Raw genomic sequence first — 23,447 nt, 5'->3', positions numbered from 1 at the left:
ATTAAATAATGCCATTTGCAGCAACATGGATGGACCTAGAGATTATCACAATAAGTGAAGTAATTCAGACAAAGAAAAATACCATATGATATCACTCATATGTGGAAACTAATTTTTTAAAAATGATACAAATGAACTTATCTACAAAACAGAAACAGACTCACAAATTTCAAAAACAAACTTATGGTTACCACAGGGGAAATGTTGGGGGGAGGGATAAATTAGGCGCATAGGACTAACATATACACACTACTATATATAAAACAGATAATCAACGAGGACCTACTGTATAGCACAGGGAACACTTCTCGGTACTCTGTAATGACCTGTATGGGGAAAAAAATCTAAAAAAGAGTCGATATATGTTTATGTATAACTGAATCACTTTGCTGTACACCTGAAACTAACACAATGTAAACCAAGTATACTGCAACAAAATTTTTTTAAAAAGAGAAAAGAAAACCATTAAAGGGCATTTGTCTAAACAGATTTTTCATGCAGATCAAAGGGCCCTATTCTGGGGAAAAATGCCACAGAGGACATTTATTAATATGGAAGAGAATCGAGCCCCAGGATTTAAGGTAGAAAAGGATAGGCTAACTACTGTTTCATGCAAATGCAGCTGGGTTTAGAATCAGAACTGACCTAACCAGGACTTCCCTGGTGTCCAGTGGTTAGGAGTTCGCCTTCCAATGCAGAGAGTGCTGGTTCGATCCCTGGTCGGGGAGCTAAGATCCCACATGCCTCAAAGCCAAAAAACGAAAACATAAAACAGAAGCAATATTGTAACACATTCAATAGAGACTTTAAAAATGGTCCACATCAAAAAAAAAAAAAAAAAAAAAAAAAGAACTGCCCTAACCTAGGAGGCTGCTGACCCCTGAGCTGCCCGTCTGTTGGTTGTACAACAAGAAGGCGTAGACAATAAGAACCCTTTCTCTGTGCTGGTCTCATCCGTGCTTTGCCCGTTATGTCAGAAAGTGACTGCCTTTTAAAGTTCTTTTGATATTAGACAATGCCCTTCGCTACCTGGAACCCCATGAGTTCAACACCGAAGGCGTCGAAGTGGTCTGCCTGCCCCAAACACAATGTCTCTGTTCAGCCTCTAGGTCAGAGGGTCCTGAGGACCTTTAAGGCTCATTACATATGACAGTCTACGGAAAGGACTGTCCACACAGCAGAAGACAACACCGACAGACAGAACATCCTGAGAGTCTGGAAGGATCACACCGTTGAAGACGCCATCACTGTTACACAAAGAGCCACGAACACCATCAAGCCCCAAACAATAAATTCCTGCTGGTGAACACTGTGTCCAGATGCTGCGCGTGACTTCACAGGATTTAGGACAGAGCCAATCAAAGAAATCATGACAGAGTTGCTGGTGTGGCAAAAGAGGCGAAGGAGGAGAAGGGTTTCAACACGTGGGTCTTGGAGAAATTCAAGAGCTAACTGACACCCCACCCGGGGAATTAATAGAGGGTAACTTCGTGGAGATGAGGGCTTCCAGACCAGGCCCACGATGAGGAAGAAGACGCAGAGGAAGCGGTGCCGGAAGCAAAGGGACATCAGATTAGTCAAGGCTGCTTCTCACTTCTTTCACGACACGGACCCTTCTATGGTCTGGGCGCGGGAACCAATGCTGACAGTGGCAGAAGGACTGGTACCATGTAGGAACGGTTTTAGAGAAATTGAAAAGCAAAAATGTCAGGCAGCAATTACAGCATATTTCCGTAAAATTACACAGAGTATGCCTGCCTCTGTCATCCCTGAGGCACCGGGAAGCACCTCCGCCGCCCCCGAGACAGCGGGACCCCCGCCTCCACCGCCCCCGAGACAGCGGGACCCCCGCCTCCGCCACCACAGAGACAGCGGGACCCCCGCCTCTGCCGCCCCCGAGACACCGGGACCAACCCCTCCTCTCCCACCTCCTCAGCCTGCTCAGCGTGAAGGAGGATGAAGACCTTTATGATGACCACCTCCACTTAATGAATAGGAAATAATCATCATGTCATACAGTTACTAAGTTTATCTGTTGTGTGTGTCTGTGTGAAAATCTAACAACCGTGTGAGATGCCTCTGTGTCATCACCATCGTTGCCTAAGAATTCATTGTGTAGACCACTGTGTGCAGGACTTGTATCGAAGTGGACAGCCTATCTTACATGAGCATAAGGTGATAATTAATACAACGTTAATAACGTGTTAGTTTTCTTACTGTTTTGTAACTTTGTTTTCAAAGAATTACACTACCATACAGTATGCCTCTCTCTCCTGCAACTGGGGAAACTGTGTACCAGTCTGTCATCATAGGTTAAGTGGTTTTTTAAAAAATGTAACAATGTTTCTAATATTGCATTATGAATATGAGTCTAATACTTCATGCCATAAAATTTTATATTGATCCATCCATTCATTAGTATAGAGACTAGGCTACCGTGAAGCAATTGTATCGATTACATTAGGCTACCATAAAGATTCATATTACTGCTTCTTCATTATCAGTGCATGAATCATTAAACCTCTAAATAAATATGAATTTCCTTTTCGTATCATCTTTTCATCTTTGATGTATAGGGTTAGTAATACATATGACATCTCCAGTGTTTTGTATCATATAAGACAATATCTATGTACGTATTGGCAGACGGACCATTCATGTTGTAAACAGATGACATAAACTTATGGCATCGATAAATACAGTACAGTACTGTAAATGAATTTTCTCTTCCTTATGATTTTCTTAATATTTTCTTTTCCCTAGCTTACTTTATTGTAAGAATACAGTTTATAATATATACAACGTAAAAAATATGTTAATTGACTTTATGTTATTGTTAAGGCTTTTAGTTAACTACTAGTAGTTAATTTGGGGGTGGGGTTCAAAAGTTCTGCATGGATTCTTGATGTGGGACGTCAATGGCCCTAACCCCCAAACTGCTCACGGATCAACTGTGTAGTGTCTAAGTTCAACTAAATTACTTGTTCCAAACACATTTCACAGAAAAAGAATATATTCTCATTTTTTTGCTATGAATTCAATCTGACTTCACGCTTTCTTTCTTTTACAAAGTACAGATGCAACCTATTTTTTCCTATATTCTGAAATATAAAATCAACAATTTTTTATGAGAGTATATTTACCCTTCATTGACTTTGCTTTCCTTTTTTTGAGGCTTAAATTTATCATCAGAATCTTGGGAACTCATTGAGAGTTTTGAGAAATCTGGTAAGCTACATAAAGAAACTGTAATTTAATCTGAAATATTATTTGAAAACACTGTTTAGAGTGTGTGATGCTAAACTTCAGATATATTTTTTTGATTCCTTTGTTTACAGAAGAATTTCACAGAATACCTTCTAAATACAAATCAATTGGCCTCACTTCTACATTTAGAAAGAGAGTAAAAATTCAGTATCAGAAGTAGAAACGCAAACATCTTATTATATAACATTACCTTTAATGTTGGTGGAAGGACAGACACTTCGTAGTGTGAGGTAGGTAATACCCTTTTAGTAAGTGTTGTGTGGAATGGGGAAGGTGGGCGTGTGTATTACTGGAAATAACATATGATTTTGTACCCTTATTTGTGGTCATGTAATTATTTATTCCTTGTTCTAAACTTGAATGACATGCAGTTTCTGTGTTAAGACTGACATCTCTATAAAGGTTTGAGTGCAGAGACAGTTTGGCTAACAGCTTCCCTCTCTCCATCCGGTATAACTGTATTAGTTCTTTCAAGAAATGTATGCATTTTACCATATAAATCTACATGGATTACATCCAATTCATTTCCGGGGAAAGGATCAACCGATATCAAACTCTTAAGGAATCGCAATATATCCCATTTTAAACCCAGAAATGTTTAGTTTCTAGGTCCACCTCTGGGTTGTTTTTGAGTCGAAGTCCAGTAAATGCTGGCAGCCCCATGGTGGTGCAGTCAATCCTGACCTGCTGGGCTCACGCCAAACCTGCTAATAAACTGATGATCACCCCTGCTTTTAGAAAGTGCTTATGTTGCACATCGTAAAGAACGATTTTCAGAGAACACAGATCATACGCTGGAAAGGAGTTAACAAGGACTCAGTATAAATAGCCCTTTGGTATTGCAAGAAGTAATGCAGGGCTTCCCCACTTTTATACCTCGTAACATACAACTGCATACACTTGAAATATAAAATTTCTAACTAGAATTTATAGGGAAGATAGAAATAAATCCCACAATAATTTCATGTAGAAAATAAAATATTTGTGTAGAATTTGAAACTGATAGAGATCAATTTCAAGAGCAACACACACACACACACACAAACAGTTTTTCAGAGAAGAGTCACAACACCTGCACATTTAAAACCATCCCTTTCCTGGATATTCTCTATTTTTGAACAAATATTAATTTTAACCCAGGAATGTCTTTCAAATGTTTCAAAAGAATAACTTCACTTTTAATCATAAATCATCATGCAACGTTTTCCAATAATTTTATTTATCTTTATTTCTGTGGATCTAGTAAAACAAAATTATGGAAGAACTTATCATTTATGAATATTACATTTTACAGAGAAGTATGCATGTTCCAAGAGTATATTAATATGCTGATATTAAACTGTTTCTTAATGAAAATTCATGTCATCGTACAGGAGATATTCTTTAAAAGTCCATTCTAGAAATGAAATATTAAAAGTAAATTTTTGCCCATTAGAGAAAGACATAAATAAGTGCTTACTCAATGCTATTTTTTAAGATAAATAAAATTTATAATCATAACTCAATAATTTAACAAATTATTTTTCTTAATAGGGCTCTACAGGACTCAGAGCATGAAATAAATAGAGAAAAAATGACGGTGTCAGGTCACAGGAGAACCCATTCCCGCATCTTGTCTTATTGTGGATAAATTTCTCAGGCTTTCTGGTTTAGCAAATCACAGCTCCCCACACCCGTCTAAAAATTTCAACCAGTCTTAGATGGGGTCTCGTCTGTTAAAAGAAATACATTTTTTTGTGTGTTGCTTAATGTCTCTGACCCCACACCAAACCTTCCTGGGCACCAACGACCTGAAACACGAGGGACTCAGAACTCATGCTCCCCCTGGTCTGAGCAGGTCCCAGGAGGGCGAGGCTGAGCCCCTGTCCTTGGTGCTGAACCCACCGCGATAGACCCTCAAGGCCCCGGGTTTGAAAACTTTCAGTCACTCTGCAGCGGCATATAGATCAAAACTGCTTTCCTCGAACCTTCTTCCCGTCCTCTAGTGCCCAGTTTGCATTTTAATGCTCACATATTCCAATATAAACTAATTAGCAATAACCAAGCACTGAAAAATTTGAGGAACTTGAAGTAAATTAACTTCACAAAATTATAATCGCTAAAACAATGAAGGTCTAGGCATTAATAAATGTGTTTAGATTTGTAGTTAAGACTATCATAATACATCTTTCATGAGATCATAAATGACCCGGAGAGGGTATTTTTAATTACTAAAATAATATACTGTGTAACTTAGGTTAATATGTTTAGAATCTAGATAAGCAGACATTTATTTGAGAAAGCGTAAATTAACATAATTGTTATAAGAAGCTATACATATGTACACACACACACACACACACTACAAAGGCCAGGAGCTAGAAAGAATGTGAAAGATTTATCAAAGAAAATAACCAACTATAATGCCTAGGCCCCAGAACTGTACTGCTGAGTTATTTCAAACTCTCAATGGACAGGTAATTTCTAAATTATATAAATGCTACTGACTATAAAAAACTCTCCAACTTATTTTTGTAATGCAACCTGATTTTTAAAAAGCAAAAAAAATAAAATTACAAGTGAGTGACATTTAAGGTATGAACAAATTCTACACTTTGTTAGAATTCAACAGCATTTTACAAGTATCGTCAATTAAAATGAAATAGAAATTAAAAGGTTTCATTTGAAGAAATACATCCATAAATCTTTATAATTTATGTATTTTGTATTTTACAGATGAAGAAACTGAGACTCATAAATTTAAATAAATTGCCAAAGGCCACACAGCTAGTGCAGAACTGGGATGCTAAAATCTATACTCTTATTAGGCAATGAATGATGCTACCCCAGAGGGTAACAACACAAAACAAAAAGAAATTCTCTGGAACAGTTAAAACACACACACAGACACACAATCAAAGTTAGGACCGAGTAACTCCTACGTGCAGAACAACAGAATTCCTGTCATTGAGCATCTGTTTAATTCTGACAGAATAAGGCACAGAGGAAAATATGATGAGTTACATTGGGGTCCCCAACCCCTGGAACGCAGACCAGTACCAGTCCGCAGCCCGTCAGGAATGGACCTGCACAGCAGGAGGTGAGTGGTGGGCGAGCGAGTGAAGCTTCACCTGTATTTATAGCCGCTCCCCATCGCTCTCATTACCACCTGAGCCCCGCCTCCTGGCAGCCTTATGGTGAACTGTATAATTATTTATTTATATATTACAACGTAATAATAATAGAAATAGAGTGCACAATTAACGCACTGCGCTTGAGTCATCCCGAAACCATTTCCGCACTCCCAGTCCATGGGAAAATCGTCTTCCACAAAACCGGTCTCTGGTGCCAAAAAGGTCGGGGACCACTGAGTTACATGATTCTCAGCTTCTGAAAAAAGGGACCTTGAGTTGTACAAAACAAGGTGGTGAGGATATAATGGACACCATGAACCACGGGCCCAGAACAATCTCAGGTGGCATTCTGGTTAGTCTTCTATAAACCACCCAGATCACTAAACTCACGATTACCTTTGAAACAGTCTGTTTCCTTGCCAATCGTATTCCATTGTGTGGATTTCATCTCAGCAACCTTACTCGAATTCAATCTCTCCTCTTAATTCTACATCTACTGCCTTTGCTGGGACCTAAAGGCCTTCTTTCTGAATTACTGAGCAGCCTTTAAATGCATCTCCTGGGACCGCACCACACAAACAAACAAATATCACTCCTATAGCACAACAGCCCAGATAAAACTCAGGAAAACTGTTTTGGAAATGCTCTCTGCTCAAGAGCCTTGACTTCTTCTTGTGTCTGACTCTGATGAATTAAACCCAGAGTCTGCACCTCTGGCCATGACCGGATGGCACTGCATCCTTTATGAAAGCTCCAACACTCCAGCACAAATGGAGCCCCATGCCTTCAATGCCTCCAGGGTTTCATCTTCTTCTATTCTGTCCTCTCTCACCTAGCTTTACCTGAGGAGATCTTTATGTTATTCTATTTTTTAAAATAAAAAGTGTCTATATTTAAGGTGTACAACATGATTTTATATATATAATACATACGTCTCTATATAGCTATAGATATAGTGAAATGATTGCTACAGTCAAGCTGCTTTTCATATCATCTCCTCACACAGTTCTTTTTTGTGTGGGGTGAGAACACCTGAAATCTGTTCCCTTAGCAAGTTTCCAGTATTCCACAGTCTTACTAACTACAGTCTCCCTGCTGTATGTCAGACCTCTAGACTTATCTACATAACCTCAGCTTTGCGCCCACTCATAGGCACCTCCCCATGTCCCCACCTGCCCATCATGGTAACCACTGTTCTACTCTCTGCTTCTATGCATTTCACCTTTTCTTATTCCACACACACGAGAGACCTGCAGTGCTTTTCTTCCTTGGTCTGTCTTATTTCCCTTCTCAGAGTGTCCTCTAAGTTCACCCATGTTGTTGCAAACGGCAGGATTTCTTTTTTTGTTTTAAAGGCTGAGTAGTATTCCATTATATGTATATACCACAATGCCTTTATCCGTTCATCTGTCAACGAACACTTAGGTTGTTTCCATATCTTGGGTAGTGTGAGGAACGCTGCAGTGATCATGGCTGGGCAGATAGCTCTTTGACATACTCATTTGATTTTTTTCAGGTGTATGCCCAGGAGTGGGACTGCTGGGTCATATGGGAGCTCTATTTTTAGTTTATTCAGGAAACTCCACGCCGTTCTCCATAGTGGATGCACCACTTTACATTCCCACGGACACTGTAGGAGTGTTCCCTTTTCTCCACACCCTCTCCAGCACTTGTTTACTTTTCTTTCTGATGATGCTAACGTCTTTGATAGGTCTTTTTCTCCTCCATCTCTATGGCTATCTCCACTCAAACTCAACACTTCAAAATATGAAGGTATGTGAACGTTTGTTTACGTGCATGTTACAGGTGACCATAAAAAATATTAAAGTCATATTATTTTAATTAATAAAAATTTTAAGAGATTAGATATACAAAGCCATAGTGGGTACATAAAACCCATAACAAGAAAAGCATTTGGGGCCTTACGATACTCAAATCTAAAGCAGAAGAAAAATGTCAATTAAAAGAATCTTCTGAATCTAGCCAACCAAATGAATAACCAAATGGAGCCCTTAAGACCTCTCACGGGTCTAAAATGTGCTGTGCTTACAAACCACGGATGAGTAGATAATTTAAGATATGTTTAGGGTACACTCCTTAGAGTTTAGTGTTACCAACTACAAAATAAATGCTTCCTAAGGCCCCTTCCAATGTTCTTGACCTTTGGCTCTGCAAGTTCCCTCTAAGATTTAGGATTGCTTTTTGTGTGTACAGAAAATCGGTTGAAACACAGTTCATGCTCACAACTATGAATCGTGTAGCAGCCTGGCTACCTAAAATATTTCAGGTATCTTTAAAAATCAGCTATAAAGAAATATTCTTTGAATGAAGTTGATTCACCTTCCAAATGATAATTATATATTTGTGATCAAGCAATGAATTTTTTTACAAGGGGAAGGAAGTAATGCAGTAAAGGGACGTAGAAGCACTGGCCTCTGTAATATTGATTTTATGAGTCAGAAAAGCAGAAAACTGTATATAGTTAGATTACTGATTAAAGAGGGGTGTGCTTATCTAGTTACATAAAGCAAAAATCTAGAATTTTTTAAAAGGTAAATTATTTTTCTTTATTTGGGTTACTTGAATGGATATACTTGGCCCAATTTGTGCCCATCCTTTACTGCATACTTTAGCAGAAGAGGGGAGAACTTTATTTTCCTTTCTATATAGACAAAATGCAATATATTTTACTAGTTTTTTTTTTTTTTTTTTTTTGTTTTTTTTTTTTTTTTTTTTGTGGTACGCGGGCCTCTCACTGTTGTGGCCTCTCCCGTTGCAGAGCACAGGTTCCGGACGCGCAGGCTCAGCGGCCATGGCTCACGGGCCCAGCCGCTCCGCGGCACGTGGGATCTTCCCGGACCGGGGCACGAACCCGTGTCCCCTGCATCGGCAGGCAGACGCTCAACCACTGCGCCACCAGGGAAGCCCAATTTTTTTTTACTAGTTTTAATATATTTCAAGGAGATTTAAAGAACCCATTCTGATCTTAACAAAGTGAAAACATAACTGAATCAATCTGACCGCAAAGGTAGGAAGTTAGAAAGATTTAAGCAATGTTCTATTGTTGGTAGTTTCCTCCTCACTTTTTACAGAACAGAGATGACATTGAATAGAATTCCTTGGGCTGTACAGTCTGCTGAAGGCCTGCTTCCAATGTAAACGGCAGATGAAAGATGGGAAATGGTACTGAACCGGGTCTTACATTCCCCACATCTCTTGGCCTTTGGTGCTATGTAGAAATGACATCACAGTTTCCTCACTGCTCTTCCACAGCAGCTGCTAACATCCTGGACTCGCTTTTCCCTGACAATCCATCAGAGCAGGACAAGTTTAAGTATTTCTCACCTCTGTTTCTACATACACTGACCACAAACGCTCTCTATCCTCTGCTGATACGGATCTAGGAAGTTTCCTTCTTAACATAACAATATAAACACCATGCACAGAATTTGAACATGCAACACAATCCTGTTAACAAGCGGTCTTCTTCTCACAGGTGTAACCTTCCATCTAATGCACTTTTAGTTCATTCTGCAGTTCGTGGGAGGTTATGATACAGCAACCCCACGTCAAACATCTCTTCTCATACAAAAGCAAGTTTAAAGGCAGAACATCTTACGGAGGGTTCCCTGGAGAAGAAAAGCTGTGTGAGAGGTCCACGTGCACTTAGGTGACTCTCCTCAAATGCTGTCCTTAAAAGTTTCCGATGAAGAGAAGGAGATGTGGGTGTTCAATACCAAGGTAGGAGGCACTTCATACCCGAAGTGACTTTCAAAGGAAGGTGTATTCCAAGATGTAAAAGGGGGCAGGGCTGAGGCAGGCACAGCCATCCAAGCACTTCAGTCCATAGGAAACACACACAGTTCGCTCTTAATTACACAGGAGCTGATCAGCGTGTTCAAGGTCATGCTGACCATCCTTATTTGATCTCCACTAGAGCCCCTGGACTGGGAGACGGGGTGGGGGTGGGTATCCAGAAGAACGAAGCTCGGAGGTGGGGACTCGGGACTGGAGGGAGGCAAGCGGGAACGGGAGCCTGCAAGGCAGCTCACAGCCTTTCGTACACTTGCGGGTGCCTCTCTGCACGGCGTCTAATGCTCGAACACCAGCTTACCACTAACTTGCAAATCACTTAATTGACTTTTGATTAATAAAATAGATTACTGGCTTTACTAAAACGGAAACATAACACAGCTTTTCAAATTAAAATTATTGGAAGACCTGAAAGATGGTGGAAGAGTAACACATGGAGATCACCTTCCTCCCCACAAATAACATCAGAGATACATCTACATGTGGAACAACTCCTACAGAACACCTATTGAAGGCTGGCAGTAGACCTCAGACCTCCCAAAAGGCAAGAAACTCCCCACATACCTGGGTAGGGCAAAAGAAAAAAGAATAAACAGAGACAAAAGAATAGGGACGGGGCCTGCACCAGTGGGAAGGAGCCGTGAAGGAGGAAAGGTTTCCACACACTAGGAGCCCCTTCGCGGGTGAAGACTGCGGGAGGCGGTGGGGGGAGCTTCGGAGCCGCGGAGGAGAGCACAGCAACAGGGGTGCGGAGGGCAAAGCGGGAAGATTCCCGCACGGGGGATCGGTGCCAACCAGCACTCACCAGCCCGAGAGGCTTGTCTGCTCACCCGCCGGGGCGGGCGGGGCTGGGAGCTGAGGCTCGGGCTTCGAGGAGAGGGGACTCGGAGCGCCGCTTAAAGGAGCTCCAGAGAGGCTGCGAGCTGCGGCTATCAGCGCAGACCCCCGAGACGATTATGAGATGCTAAGGCTGCTGCTGCTGCCACCAAGAAGCCTGTGTGCGAGCACAGGTCACTATCCAAACCTCCCTTCGGGGGAGCCTGTGCAGCCCGCCACTGCCAGGGTCCCGGGATCCAGGGACAACTTCCCCGGGAGAACGCAGGACGCCTCAGGCTGGTGGACGTCACGCCGGCCTCTGCCGCCTCGCCCCGCATCCGTACCCCTCCCACCCCCGGCCTGAGTGAGCCAGAGCCCCCGAAGCAGCTGCTCCTTTAACCCCGTCCTGTCTGAGCGAAGAAGAGATGCCCTCAGGCGACCTACACACAGAGGCGGGTCCAGATCCAAAGCTGAACCCCGGGAGCTGTGCGAACAAAGAAGAGAAAGGGAAACTTCTCCCAGCAGCCTCAGGAGCAGCGGACTGAATCTCCACAATCAACTTGCTGAAGCCTGCATCTGTGGAATACCTGAATAGACAAAGAATCATCCCAAAATTGAGGCAGTGGACTTTGTGTGATTTTGCTTGTATAGCTTTGCTTTTACCATTTGTCCTAGGGTTCTGTCTGTCTGGTTTTGGGGTTTTTTTTTAAGTATACTTTTTAGCACTTGTTATCAATGGTGGATTCGTTTATTGCTTTGGTTGCTCTCTTCTTTCTTTCCTTTTTAAATTACTTTTTAATTTTTAATAATTATTTTTAATTTTAATTATTTTATTTTAGTTATTTTTTTCTTTCCTTCTTTTTTTCTCCCTTTTCTTCTGAGCCGTGTGGCTGACAGGATCTTGGTCCTCTGGCCAGGTGTCAGGACTGTGCTTCTGAGGTGGAAGGCCAAGATCGGGACATTGGTCCACCAGAGACCTCCCACTCCCAGCTCCACGTAATATCAAATGGCTAGAGCTCTCCCAGAGATCTCCATCTCAATGCAAAGACCTGGCTCCACTTAATGAGCATCAAGCTACAGTGCTGGACACCCTAGGTAAAACAACTAACAAGACAGGAACACAACCCAACCCATTAGCAGAGCGGCTGCCTAAAATCATAATAAGGTCACAGACACCCCCAAACACACCAATGGAGGCAGTCCTGCCCACCAGAAAGACAAGATCCAGCCTCATCCTCCAGAACACAGACACTAGTCCCCTCCACTAGGAGGCCTACACAACCCACTGAACCAACCTTACCACTGGAGTCAGACACCAAAAACCGCAGGAACTACGAAACCGCAGCCTGCAAAAAGGAGACCCCAAACACAGTAAGTTAAGCAATATGAGAAGACAGAGAAACACACAGCAGATGAAGGAGCAAGGTAAAAACTCACCAGACCAAACAAATGAAGAGCAAATAGGAAGTCTACCTGAAAAACAATTCAGAGTAATGATAGTAAAGATGATACAAAATCTTGGAAATAGAATGGAGAAAATACAAGAAACATTTAACAAGGACCTAGAAGAACTATAGAGCAAACAAGTAATGATGAACAACACAATAAATGAAATTAAAAACTCACGAGAATGAATCAATAGCAGAACAACTGAGGCAGAAGAACAGATAAGTGACCTGGAAGATAAAAGAGTAGAAATAACTACTGCAGAGCAGAATAAAGAAAAAAGAATGAAAAGAACTGAGGACAGTCTCAGAGACCTCTGGGACAACATTAAGTGCACCAACATTCGAATTATGGGGGTCCCAAAGAAGAAGAGAAAAAGAAAGGGACTGAGAAAATATTTGAAGAGATTATAGTTGAAAACTTCCCTAATATGGTAAAGGAAATAGTCAATCAAGTCCAGGAAGCGCAGAGAGTCCCATATCGTATAAATCCAAAGAGAAACACTCCAAGACCCATATTAATCAAACTATCAAAAATTAAATACAAAGAAAAAATATTAAAAGCAGCAAGGGAAGAACTACAAATAACATACAAGGGAATCCCCATAAGGTTAACATCTGATCTTTCAGGCGAAACTCTGCAAGCCAGAAATGAGTGGCAGGACATATTTAAAGTGATGAAAGGGAAAATCTTACAATCAAGATTACTCTACCTAGCAAGGGTATCATTCAGATTCGATGGAAAAATTAAAACCTTTTCAGACTGTAAAAGCTAAGAGAATTCAGCACCACCAAACCAGCTTTACAACAAATGCTAAAGGAACTTCTCTAGGCAGAAAAAGAAAGAGAAGGAAAAGACCTACAATAACAAACAGAAAACAATTAAGAAAATGGTAATAGGAACATACATATGGATAATTACCTTAAAAGTCAATGGATGAAATGCTCCAACCAAAAGACACAGACTGGCTGAATGGATTCAAAAACAAGAGCCGTATATATGCTGTCAACAAGAGACCCACTTCAGACCTAGGGACACATACAGACTGAAAGTGAGGGGACGGAATAAGATATTTCATGCAAATGGAAATCAAAATAAAACTGGAGGAGCAATTCCCATATCAGATAGAATAGTCTTCAAAATAAAGAATATTACAAGAGACAAGGAAGGATACTACATAATGATCAAGAGATCAATCCAGGAAGGAGATATAATAATTGTAAATATTTATGCACCAGCATAGGTGCACCTCAATACATAAGGCAAATGCTAACAGCCATAAAAGGAGAGATCGACAGTAACACAATCATAGTAGAGGACTTTAACACCCCACGTCCACCAGTGGACAGATCATCCAAAATGAAAATAAATAAGGAAACACAAGCTTTAAATGATACATTAAAAAAGATGGACTTAATTGATATTTATAGGACATTCCATCGAAAAACAATAGAATACACTTTCTTCCCAAGTGCTCATGGAACATTCTCCAGGATGGATATCTTGGGTCACAAATCAAGCCTTGGTAAGTTTAAGAAAATTGAAATCGTATCAAGGATCTTTTCTGACCACAACAGTATGAGATTAGATATCAGAGGAAAAAAATCTGTAAAAAATACAAATACATGGAGGGTAAACAATACACTACTTAATAACCAAGAGATCACTGAAGAAATCAAAAAATACCTAGAAACAAATGACAATGAAAACATAATGACCCAAAACCTATGAGATGCAGCAAAAGCAGGTCTAAGAGGGAAGTGTACAGCAATACAACCCTACCTCAAGAAACAAGAAAAATCTCAAATAAACAACCTAACCTTACACCTAAAGCAATTAGAGAAAGAAGAACAAAAGAACCCCAAAGTTAGCAGAAGGAGAGAAATCATAAAGATCAGATCAGAAATAAATGAAAAAGAAATGGAGGAAAAAATAGCAAAGATCAATAAAACTAAAAGCTGGTTCTTTGAGAAGATAAACAATATTGATAAACCATTAGCCAGACTCATCAACAAAAGAAGGGAGAAGACTCAAACCAACAGAATTAGACATGAAAAAGGAGAAGTAACAACTGACACTGCAGAAATACAAAGGATCATGAGAGATTACTACAAGTGACTATATGCCAATAAAATGGACAACCTGGAAGAAATGGACAAATTCTTAAAAAAGCACAACCTTCCGAGACTGAACAAGGAAGAAATAAAAAATATAAACAGGCCAATCACAAGCACTGAAATTGAAACTGTGATGAAAAATCTTCCAACAAACAAAGCCCAGGACCAGATGGCTTCACAGGTGAATTCTATCAAACATTTAGAGAAGAGCTAACACCTATTCTTCTCAAACTCTTGCATAATATAGCAGAGGAAGGAACATTCCCAATCTCATTCTATGAGGCCACCATCACCCTGATACCAAAACCAGACAAAAATGTCACAAAGAAAGAAAACTACAGGCCAATATCGCCGATGAACACAGATGCAAAATTCCTCAAGAAAATACTAGCAAACAGAATCCAACAGCACATTAAAAGGATCATACACCATGATCAAGTGGGGTTTATCCCAGGAATGCAAGGATTCTTCAATATATGCAAATTGATCAATGTGATAAGCAATTTTAATAAATTGAAGGAGAAAAACCATATGATCATCTCAACAGATGCAGAAAAAGCTTTTGACAAAATTCAGTACCCATTTATGATAAAAACCCTCCAGAAAGTAGGCATAGAGGGAACTTACCTCAACATAATAAAGGCCATATATGACAAACCCACAGCCAACATTGTTCTCAATGGCAAAAAGCTGAAACCATTTCCACTAAGATCAGGAACAACACAAGTTTGCCCACTCTCACCACTCTTATTCAACATAGTTTTGGAAGTTTTAGCCACAGCAATCAGAGAAGAAAAGGAAATAAAAGGAATCCAAATCGGAAAAAAAGAAGTAAAGCTGTCACTGTTTGCAGATGACACAAAACTATACATAGAGAATCCTAAAGACGCTACCAGAAAACTACCAGAGCTAATCAATGAGTGTGGTAAAGTAGCAGGATACAAAATTAATGCACAGAAATCTCTTGCATTCCTATACACTAATGACGAAAAATCTTAAAGAGAAAGTAAGGAAACACCCACATTTGCCATTGCAACAAAAAGAATGAAATACCTAGGAATAAACCTACCTAAGGAGACAAAAGACCTGTATGCAGAAAATTATAAGACACTGATGAAAGAAATTAAACAGGTTACAAACAGATGGAAAGATATACCGTGTTCTTGGATTGGAAAAATCAACATTGTGAAAATGACTATACTACAGAAAGCAATCTACAGATTCAATGCAATCCCTATCAAACTACCAATGGCATTTTTCACAGAACCAGAACAAAACATTGCACAGTTTGTATCGAAACACAAAAGACCCCGAATAGCCAAAGCAATCTTGAGAAAGAAAAACGGAGCTGGAGCAATCAGCCTCCCTGACTTCAGACTATGCTACAAAGCTACAGCAATCAAGACAGTATGGTACTGGCACAAAAACAGAAATATAAATCAATGGAACAGGATCAAAAGCCTAGAGATAGGGCTTCCCTGGTGGTGCAGTGGTTCAGAGTCCGCCTGCCGATGCAGGGGACACGGGTTCGTGCCCCAGTCCAGGAAGATCCCACATGCCGCGGAGTGGCTGGGCCCGTGAACCATGGCTGCTGAGCCTGTGCGTCTGGAGCCTGTGCTCCACAACGGGAGAGGCCACAATGGTGAGAGGCCCATGTACCGCAAAAAAAAAAAAAAAAAAAAGCCCAGAGATAAACCCATGCACATATGGTCACCTTATGTTTGATAAAGGATTCAAGCATATACGATGGAGAAAAGACAGCCTCTTCAATAAGTGGTGCTGGGAAAACTGGACAGCTACATGTAGAAGAATGAAATTAGAACGCTTGCTAACACCATACACAAAAATAAAGTCAAAATGGATTAAAGACCTAAATGTAAGGCCAGACACTATAAAACTCTTAGAGGAAAACATAGGCAGAACACTCTATGGCATCAATCACAACAAGATCCTTTTTGACCCACCTCCTAGAGAAATGGAAATAAAAACAAAAATAAACAAATGGGACCTAATGAAACTTAAAAGCTTTCACACCAAAGGAAACCATAAAGACGAAAAGACAACCCTCAGAATGGGAGAAAATATTTGCAAATGAAGCAACTGACAAAGGATTAATCTGCAAAACATACAAGCAACTCATACTGCTCAATATCAAAAAAACAAACAGCCCAATCCAAAAATGGGCAGAAGACCTAAATAGACATTTCTCCAAAGAAGATATACAGATTGCCAACAAACACATGAAAGCATGCTCAACATCACTAATCGTTACCTCAAAACTACAATGAGGTATCTCCTCACACCAGTCAGAATGGCCATCATCAAAAAATCTACAAACATTAAATGGTGGAGAGGGCGTGGAGAAAAGGGAACCCTCTTGCACTGTTGGTGGGAATGTAAATTGATACAGTCACTATGGAGAACAGTACGGAGGCTCCTTAAAACACTCAAAATAGAACTACCATACCACCCAGTGATCCCACTACTGGACATATATCTGAGAAAACCATAATTCAAAAAGAGTCATGTACTGCAATGCTCATTGCAGCACTATTTACAATAGCCAGGACATGGAAGCAACCTAAGTGTCCATCGACAGATGAATGGATAAAGAAGACCTGGCACATATATACAATGGAATATTACTCAGCCATAAAAAGAAACGGAATTGAGTTATTTGTAGAAAGGTGGATGGACCTAGAGTCTGACATACAGAGTGAAGTAAGTCAGAATGAGGAAAAACAAATACGGTATGCTAACACATATATATGGAATCTAAAAAAGGAAAAGTGGTTCTGAAGAACCTAGGGGCAGGACAGGAATAAAGACACAGACGTAGAGAATGGACTTGAGGACACGGGGAGGGGGAAGGGTAAGCTGGTACAAAGTGAGAGAGTGGCATGGACATATATACACTACCAAATGTAAAATAGATAGCTAGTGGGAAGCAGCCACATAGCACAGGGAGGTCAGCTTGATGCTCTGTGACCACCTGGAGGGGTGGGATAGGGAGGGTGGGAGGGAGACGCGAGAGGGAGAGGATATGGGGATATATGTATACGTATAGCTGATTCACTTTGTTCCAAAGCAGAAACTAACACAACATTGTAAAGCAGTTATACTCCAATAAACATGTTTAAAAAAAAAAAAAAAGATGCTAAAGGAGCAAAACACACACACAAAAATTAAAATTATTATCTCAAATGTTACTTAACAAGTAAAGACCAATATAAATGGCATGAATGAACTTCAAAAGTTTTATCTCTAATAAAATATTGATCATGGGACTGTAACATGGAATATCAGGTATAGAATGTTTAAGACAATAACGGCTTATACTAAATCCACCTCACATCCACTAAGTTGTTTTCCTATGCATATCCATTATTCATATTTGTCAGGAAAAAGGCAAAAACAAATTCTCTGCATTAAGGACCCACAATAGCAGTTGTTAAATTACAAGATTCAGATGGCTATAAAAATATGATAAATGTTGACGATGATGCTTATGAAACAGTCTTTGTCTCAAAGAAACACCTGGCCCCAGCATTTCTTCCTTCAACTATGGCTGTGAAGAACTGAAACTAGCAGCCATGGAGATTGTTTTGAAAGGCATAAATAATATCTCAAATATAAAAATGCCATGTAAACCACAATATATAACCTGTAAAAGTCAATTTATATGCTGTAACCTGTGTCGGGTTAAATGTACTTCATTACTTTATTACACATCAAACCAATAAAAATAAAGATTTAAGAACTCTAATTGAAAGAAAGTTTAACTTATAAAATTCTTCAACAGGAAATTTTATATACACACAGGCACACATATACACACACATACACACGCTCTACATGGGGTAGACACCTTTATTTAAAAAGGTTAGTATTAATTGATTTACCAGTTTCATTTTGACCAAACTAATTTATCACTTACTATGTTACTACTGATCAGTTGTTGGCTCTAAATTAAAAAAGAGATGTAAAACACGCATTTTAGGCAGAATAATTCACAAGAGGCATCACTGTAGTTTTCTTATATGTAGAAATAATCAGCCAGCTGTTACTATTGAAATAACAGAAATCTACAGAAAGACATTACTTGCTATAATAATTGAGGCTAAAGGAAGAAAAAATTCACTTACAGTATAATTATAAAAGTTCAGTATATGTATAGAAGTAAATTTAATTGTGTATTCAATGACTTAACATTCACCGCAAAATATTTTAATAGACGAAACAAATGTAAAAGTATAAATAAATTTTCATCACCCACCTCTCTTCATATTCCTGCTTGAGCCCGCGGTCGTATCTGAAGGACACGGGCAACGCCCTCCACACTTGACTGAGATCTGTTTTCCTAAGATGCATGCCTGGTATTCTAGCTTGCACTGTATAAAAAGAGAAAAAATAGTAATTCAAGTACATTTAGTTATATCAACCGGAAGTCAAGAACATGACAAATGGGCACCTGCAGTTCTATGACACCCGCTATAGACAGGTGAATGGGACAGAGCAGAGCGTGTTACACCTGAATCCGCATCCCGTGATGCCACTCCCAGTGCGGTGTCTGGGCCAGCACTGAAACGTTCTCAGCCTCAAGTCCTAATATGAATAATGGGGAAGATAATACCTAATCTAGTGGAATCTAAAAGAGTGATACAAATGAACTTATTTACAAAACAGAAATAGAGCCACAGACTTAAAAAACAAACTTTTGGTTACCAAAGGGGAAAGGCAGGGGAGGGATAAATTAGGAGTTTGGGATTGACATATACACACTACTTTATATAAAATAGATAATCCACAAGGACCTACTGTACAGCACAGGGAACTCTACTCAATATTGTATTATAACCTATGTGGGAAGAGAATTTGAAAAAGAATACACATATGCATAACTGATACACTTTGCTGTACACCTGAAACTAACACAACATTGTAAATCAACTACACTTCAGTAAAAAATCTAATCCACAGAATTTTAAGAATCAAATGCTAGTAGCTACCATGAATCAGGCTCTCAGCAAATGTGAATAAAAGCTGAATGAAATTAAAGGCAAACGATCGACACTGTTATGGAACATTAGGACACTTTTTTTAGTTTATTTTTGTTTTAATTTTCTTTGTAAACATTGCTCTTTATAAAATTTAAGCCTGAGTAATTTAAATAATCCTTAAGATAATATTTTATAACTGTATATTTGACATGATTTAAAAAACTGCAAACCTACTCCATCATTTAAGAGGCAATAATTATCTTCCGCCTCTAAAAAATATAGATCTTGCTAATTCTGAAGTAATGTGATTTCTTTCCTGGCTGGGTCCGTAATTTACTCAGTGCAAATGATTTTAAAATTAAATAGGGCAGACTTTCTGGCTCCAACCGACAAACGTACCAGTGACTAATTTAATTCAGCTTCAGCTGATATCAGGAAGCATGGAATATACCCAATGACTAATCAGATTACTCACATATATGTAACTTTTTTTTCCTTGCCGAATAACTCTCTAATGGACAGGCAAAATTCTTAACTAGGCCTGTTACAAAAGATAAAAAATTATTATATTTGAAATACATTTGTAGTGGTTTAGTGGGCCTTTTTGGAGGAATAAACTCTTTCAAAGGTATCATTATTTTTCATTATTCAATCTTTCAAGAATCCAAGAAAAATGACCTTGTCACATAAAATCACAATGAATTTTAACTGTAATTTAAAATGCCCAATAGTAATCAAATGTAGAAGTAAATAAAGAGATTATGAGTTTTTTAATAAAAGACAATTTATATGAAACCTTGAGACTTCAAATTTAATATTATTTACTGTAACTACTTTTAATTTAATATTTCAGAAACCTGGATTGGTCATAAGATAATGACACAATTTAAGAAAAGTTCAAGAGCAATTGTAAGTGGCGTATGAAGAGACAAAGCCAAAAGTCAATATTAATTACAGCTAATGTGGAATTTTGAAATTTGAAAATGTTAGGTCCTTTCAAAGATGCTATGCCATACTCATTTACACTTTAAATGTAGTTTATTTTAGCAGTGATTTTTTTTAATAAAAAAGGAATGTCTGAAAAATACCTGAATAAACAAAAATAGCACGATCTTTATAAAAAGTTGATTTAATTTTCATCAAAAAAGTTTGACCTCTTAGCTAATTTTCTTGGATATGTTACAATTTAAAAATTTCACAGCTGTCTATAAAACTTGCATGATATGATGAAGTTGTAGCTTTGTAAAGAATTCTTTATAAAGAATTACTTCGTAAATGAAACAATTTCTCTTTCAGAATGATTCTATGGAACACTTCTTTTCTGTATGCGTGTCTGTAAAGAGCAACAGAATCAGATGTCTAGCAAATACACCCTATGTGTATAGTTATATGAATCTAGCTTTCTGTCATCAGAAAACCATTTATTTTTTTAACTCATGAATTGATTTTGAAAAAAATCTTCATGAAGAATTTTATTCAAAGAATATATTAAAAGTACTATTTAAAAATTTTTAGCTACACCCACTGATTGCATTTCTAATTAATAATATTCAATTTACTTAATTATCACAAAGCTGAAATATTTATAACAGTATAAGTGAACTAAAATATCACATAAAAGGCATGCTCATTAGTCTGTAATTAACCCAAAATGCAAATACTGTAGAGGAAGACATGATTAATGCATTCCTGATTACCTAAGACCTTTAGTCTTGAGAACACTTGAGTTACCAGTGATCCTGAGGACTCAGTCTGCAAGATGGGTTTTCTAATGTCAAAACTATCAACTGTCAGGGAAAATAAGTTATTTGTTTAAAAACAGGGTCAAAGAAGAAGATGTGATCTTTCCACTCGCAGAAAAGGACTCTGGCCAGGAGACCCTGGGATTGGCCACTGGTAAGGTTTGCAAGATGACGTAACCCCCATGGTCAGGGACATGGCTTAGACCAGAGGTTCTTGTCCAGGGGCTGACTCTGCTCCCTGGGGACATCTGGGGACAGTTTTGGTTGTGACCATGGGGCGGGGAGCGGGGGGGGATACTGCTGAATTACTAGCTAGAGGCCAGAAGCGCTACTGAACACCTCGCAGCACACGGGTCAGCCCCTCCAGATTAAAGCGCTACCCGGCCTCGCATGTCAGTACAGCCGAAGCTGAAGAGCCCTGTTAGGGGCGCTGGTCTTCCAAAAGACATCAGATGGATTAACTAGACTCTCAACGCCTCATCCACACTTCCTTAGTGTGTTTTTTCCTGAGCATTCACTAAAGTAACACTTACAAAATAAAAACAATGATATAAACAAACTACCAGCTACAAGTACTTTATTTTTTAAATTTTATTTTTAGTAAATTTATTTTATTTATTTACGTTCGGCCGTGTTGGGTCTTTGTTGCTGTGTGTGGGCTTTTCTCTAGTTACGGCAAGCAGGGGCTACTCTTTGTTGTGGTGCACAGGCTTCTCACTGCGGTGGCTTCTTTTGTTGTGCAGCATGGGCTCTAGGCGCGCGGGCTTCAGTAGTTGTGGCACACAGGCTCAGTAGTGGCACGTGGGCTCTAGAGCACAGGCTCAGTAGTTGTGGCGCACGGACTTAGCTGCTCTGCAGCATGTGGGATCTTCTCAGACCAGAGCTTGGACCTGTGTCCCCTGCATTGGCAGGTGGATTCTTAACCACTGCGCCATCAGGGAAGCCCTACGAGTACTTTAATTTCTCAGAAAACCCAGAAAATACAAAGTATTTTGTAAGACAAAGACAACAACAGACAACAGACAACAACATACAGTTTATCAACAGCAACGTTCATGAGGCATCCCTGAGTGTGAAGCTCTGGGATTTGATGCATTACTGTTTTGATCATTGAGTAAGACAGGCATACTTTTTTTTTTTTTTTTTTTTTTTTTTTTTTTTTGCGGTACGCAGGCCTCTCACTGCTGTGGCCTCTCCCGTTGCGGAGCACAGGCTCCGGACGCTCAGGCTCAGCGGCCATGGCTCATGGGCCCAGCCGCTCCGCGGCATGTGGGATCTTCGCGGACCGGGGCATGAACCTGTGTCCCCTGCATTGGCAGGCGGACTCTCAACCACTGCGCCACCAGGGAAGCCCGACAGGCATACTTTTAAAAATAAATTTTACAAGTCAAACTTAGCTTCTGCATCTGATCAGAAATATCAATACATGGCTCAAATGGGATTCAAGCCCTCTTTTATAGTGTTTCTAACGTAGAACAAGAATGTAATTATCAGTAGGTACAAACAGCAACTATGTTCTATGTGCTCTTGTAGTGATAAACACTTTTCTTCAAGTGAAAATAAACTGAGGAACACGGGATGCTACACATCACTTTTTAGCCTCCGTTCTACCTGGGCTGGACTGGCGAACGCACCACATCATCCCTCTTTAACACCTTAGAGGCCCAGTATCTCAGACACGCCCTGCGCTTTCACAGGTGGCTTTCCTCACGTCAGCATGGCGCCCCCTTACCGAGCACAGCCTCCACCTGGGTTTCCCGGTCCCTGCTCTGTGTGGCCCAGCCCAGCCCAAGGCAGCCTAGGAGGGGGTAAAACCCTGACCCCTTCCTTCAGCTGGGATTTACCATCTGCACGCACACCCTCATTTCTCTTTTTGGAACACCCTACGTTTCGTTAAGGAGCAACACCCCGCTGATTCGGTCACCTTACTTCTCTTTCCACTACAGAATGCTCCATCACACACCTCACATGGGGACTCAGGTGACCTGTCGCCCTCCCACATTCGTAACTGGACCTGGGGGGGTGGGGGCAGGTCCCCTGGGGGCTCACGGCAGGTGTGGGCACAGACATGAGGGTCCCGCACCCGAGCAGTCTCCGGGGCTCCCCGACAGCCATGTCAGTCCCCTTCTTCCA

The 23,447-nt window shown here is 39.9% G+C and overlaps 1 protein-coding gene across 2 annotated transcripts in view; it reads right to left on the bottom strand.

Moving 5' to 3' along the window:
* The window catches only part of SPOCK3 (SPARC (osteonectin), cwcv and kazal like domains proteoglycan 3), a 375,656-nt gene that overhangs the window by 95,831 nt on the left and 256,378 nt on the right, over nucleotides 1-23,447 (bottom strand). For both annotated transcript variants that reach the window (XM_032635108.1, XM_032635107.1), the window contains one exon: nucleotides 18,849-18,963. In XM_032635108.1, the coding sequence (XP_032490999.1) occupies nucleotides 18,849-18,963 (115 nt within the window). The remainder of the gene's footprint in view (nucleotides 1-18,848; nucleotides 18,964-23,447) is intronic.

The sequence above is a fragment of the Phocoena sinus genome, chromosome 6, assembly GCF_008692025.1.
Source record: "Phocoena sinus isolate mPhoSin1 chromosome 6, mPhoSin1.pri, whole genome shotgun sequence".
In the NCBI taxonomy this organism is placed as follows: Eukaryota; Metazoa; Chordata; class Mammalia; order Artiodactyla; family Phocoenidae; genus Phocoena; species Phocoena sinus.
This window is presented reverse-complemented; position numbering and strand designations above follow the sequence as displayed.